Source organism: Malurus melanocephalus, unplaced genomic scaffold, assembly GCF_030028575.1.
Source record: "Malurus melanocephalus ecotype Western Australia unplaced genomic scaffold, MMel_1.1 scaffold_286, whole genome shotgun sequence".
NCBI classification, from domain to species: Eukaryota; Metazoa; Chordata; class Aves; order Passeriformes; family Maluridae; genus Malurus; species Malurus melanocephalus.
The window spans coordinates 100,296-103,674 of record NW_026623518.1 but is presented as its reverse complement, the minus strand read 5'-3'; the positions used below and the strand labels follow the sequence as shown (position 1 = coordinate 103,674).

The 3,379-nt window shown below is 53.4% G+C and overlaps 1 protein-coding gene across 1 annotated transcript in view; it reads right to left on the bottom strand.

The window, feature by feature from the left end:
• Positions 1-3,126, bottom strand: part of PFKFB3 (6-phosphofructo-2-kinase/fructose-2,6-biphosphatase 3) — a 21,198-nt gene extending 18,072 nt beyond the window's left edge. Inside the window, exon 1 of the mRNA XM_057376626.1 lies at positions 2,691-3,126. Within this exon, the coding sequence (XP_057232609.1) occupies positions 2,691-2,769 (79 nt within the window). The 5' untranslated portion in view covers positions 2,770-3,126. The remainder of the gene's footprint in view (positions 1-2,690) is intronic.
• Between the last annotated feature and the right edge of the window lie 253 nt (positions 3,127-3,379).

Sequence of the window (3,379 nt, the reverse complement as noted above, 5' to 3'; positions counted from 1 at the left end):
CTGCTGGGAAGCTATCAGGGATTTCAATACATATTCATTACTCCTTATCGACATCCAGCCAGGTAAGTCAAGGGCAGGGATGACTTTCAGGCTCTGTCAGAGGATATTTAGAAGGAGCTCATCACTTTTGCAGTTTGCCAGAAAGACAGCTCTGCCAGTGGATAAAAGGAAGAGAAAGAGAAAAAGGAGAGAGAAGGAAGAACAAAAAAAAACAGCACAAAAGGGAAGGAAATTTGCTTCTATAAAAAGTCAGATAAAAGAGCCACCTCCCTGCTTCAGGCATTTTTACCGTCTCATAAGTATTCCCCAAAACCCCCCACAAGCCTAGACCGCATGTCCTGCTATTTCTCTCCCCGCTTTTCCAGCTTTTTCACGCTGGAATTCCAACACCTTCAGGGATGCCCAACTCTGAGCCCCCCACCGCACTCACACGTGGAACCGCGCTGAGCTCTGCGAGCCGGGGATAAACCCGCACATCGCACATTCCCGACGGGTGTTTCCCACTCCCACCAAGCCCAAGCGACGGGAAAAAGCAGCCACGGGATGGAGAGAGGCAGCGGCAGCCCCTTCCCTCCCGGAGCATCCCCCTCCCCTCGCCCGGCTCTGCCCAGCCAGCGCCTTGGACGGCTTGACTTCCCCAGCCCCTACGTGAGAGACGTGCAGCGTGACAGCAATTTAATGGATCGCCGTCAAAAGGCCAGCTGAAGGGATGGCTGCAGCCGCTCCCGACTGCCCTGCACGAGCAATGGCACAATCGGAATAATTATTTCACACCCAGGGAGCCGTCCGTGCAGAGGATGCTGCCGGGGATGCGCCCGCTCCCTCCAGGCATCACCCCGGACGCGGTCTCCGTTATTCCTCCGTTCCCACCCAGCTTTGCAGCCCTTGGCTCTTTGTTGCTGCTGAGGAATTAACAGCACTTCGAGTTTAAAATACCTCGAGTTAAAAAAGAATAAGCTAAAAAAAAAAAACATAGTAACTCTCTTCCCACACTGCACAGCGGGCACTGCCCAGCGTGGCTTGTTCCCACCCCAAGAAAAAATAATTAGGAGCCACATTATGTTATTAATAAGCCCCTCGGTGCCTTAATATATTAAATGTTAGTTTTTTTCTATGCCAAGAGGGAGTTCTCTCTGAGAAACCAGGTGAATGAAGTGGCAAAAAAAAAAAAAAACCCACTGCATGCACAAGGGATTTCTTTCAGAGGTGCCAGTTTTCGCAAACCACACAGACACACGTGCAAAGCATTAAGCCAGGAGACGTTTCACCCCACTCTAAGCAAAGCCCTTGGCAACCCAGATGTGCAGCCTGCTGCTGAAATCCATTTCAGCAGAGCTGCCCTTGCCAGGCACRGGCTGCGCATCCCAACATCTGCTCCGGGGTGCCTGACCCACAGCCACGGGCAACAACATCTGGCAAGTTCATAGGATATCTGCTTTTTAAAAAAATAATGCTTATTATTTAGAAGGGAAAACWCTCCAGCCAAGGGAAATAAACATCGGAAACGACTTTAAACGCCCGATGAAGAAAAGCATCGGAAAGACTGATTCACTCGAGCCTCCTCCATCCCTCGCCAGGCTGCGAGTGCCACCTCCTCCATCCCGGCTCCGCACATTCCTGCCACGCTCATTTGGAGTTACGAGTTGCCCAACTGGCAGGTTGTCAGGGTAGCTGTTGGGTGAGCTAAAGGAGCTGCCTCCTGAGCTTTCAGATTGGATTATTATTTATTATTTAGTTTATAGTAACACCGGGATGACTCAAACATTTGAGATATATATATATATATATAAAGATAATTTCTTTTTTAACCAGGGAGGTTGGTTTCAACCACTCAAGGATCTTGCCAACCTCCAAAGTGAAGGGGAAACCACTGCAGAAGTTTCAGCCTTCCCCTCCACCTGCCTCCTATCTTATCCCACAGGGTTAAATAGTAAAGTGCAAACGGCTGGTGTTGGATTGGGTTGGGGTTTTTTTCCCCTAAATACATTGCCCAAATCCTCCCTCCACATCCAAAAAATAAATTGAAAYACGCTAATTGGATGGGCTTGGAGCACACTAATTGGAGCAACCTGGTCTAGTGGAAGGTGTCCTGTCACATGGCAGGAGGGYTGTGGAGCGAGATTATCCTTACGGTCCCTTCCAACCCAAACCATTCATGATTCTGTCATTAATAAATCCCCGAGCGAGGCGCTTGACACCGTGAAAATCCCAGCTGAGCCGGTGCCCCGGAGCGAGGTGAACAACCCGCTCGCTCTCTCCTTTTAATCCCAATGCTGGGAGTGCAGAGGGGGTGCAGGGCGGGGAGTGGAGTGKAAATTGGGCCACGCGTGTCTCAGCACCTCCCCGCATCCTCCATGTGACGGCTGCACCTTCCTCCCGCTCGCCAGGGCTGGCACTGAGTCACGGGATGGGAGCGGGCGGGATGCGGGCACCGGGAGGATGCTGGGGCACGGAGACAAGGAGGGAGGAGGGAGGGATGCTGCAGGGATGCTGAGGGCGCTGCAAGGGAAAGGACAGTGCTTTGCTTCCCTCCCATCCCATTCCTCCATCCCAAGCCATCCCATCCCATTCCTCCATCCCATCCCACCCCATTCCTCCATCCTATCCCATCTCTCCATCCCATTCCTCCATCCCATCTCTCCATCCCATCCCATCCCATCCCTCCGGGATGCTGCCGTGCCCGTACTCACAGCGGCGGGGCAGCGCCGGGCGGTTGTCATTGGGAAGCCAAATCTTCTGGATGCGGCTTTGCGTCAGCTCCATGGGCATTTTTAAAACAAAGGTCTTTTTGCGCTCCGCGTCCACCTTGATGCGTTTGCGGGAGGAAGGAGGAGGAAAAAAAAAGGGCGAGGTGGAGGGTGGGGGAGGAGGTGGGGGAAATATATAATAAAAAAATGAAAAGGTCTTTTTGTTGCAGCCGGTGATTTGGAAGAGSGGCTGCGGCGCTTTCGGAGGCTGCTCTGAGCCTCGTGAAGGTTTTACGGCAGGAGGGGGAGGAGGAGGAAGAGGAGGGCCGGGGCTGCAGGGCACAAAGCCGGCAGGAGCAGCACCAGCGCAGCCGCTGCRCGCTGGGAGGGAGCGAGGGCGAGACCCGCCGAGAATCGCGATGAAAAGCGGGGCGAAAAATATATATATACTTTAAAAAAAATTAAAAACAGCTCCCCTTTCAAATTGGAAAAAAAAATATAAAATGGGAGAAAAAAGGCAGGAGAATCTCCAGGCGAGGCAGCCGGGGAAGGAGTGGTGCCGCAGTCCGCCCGCTGCTCTGGCCGGCTCCGCTCACGATGTGCCGGCAGCCGCGGCGCCGCCGATTTCTATCCCGAACAGGCCGGGACCGCCCCGGGGCGGGGCTGCGGCGCCGCGGAGGAGGAGGAGGAGG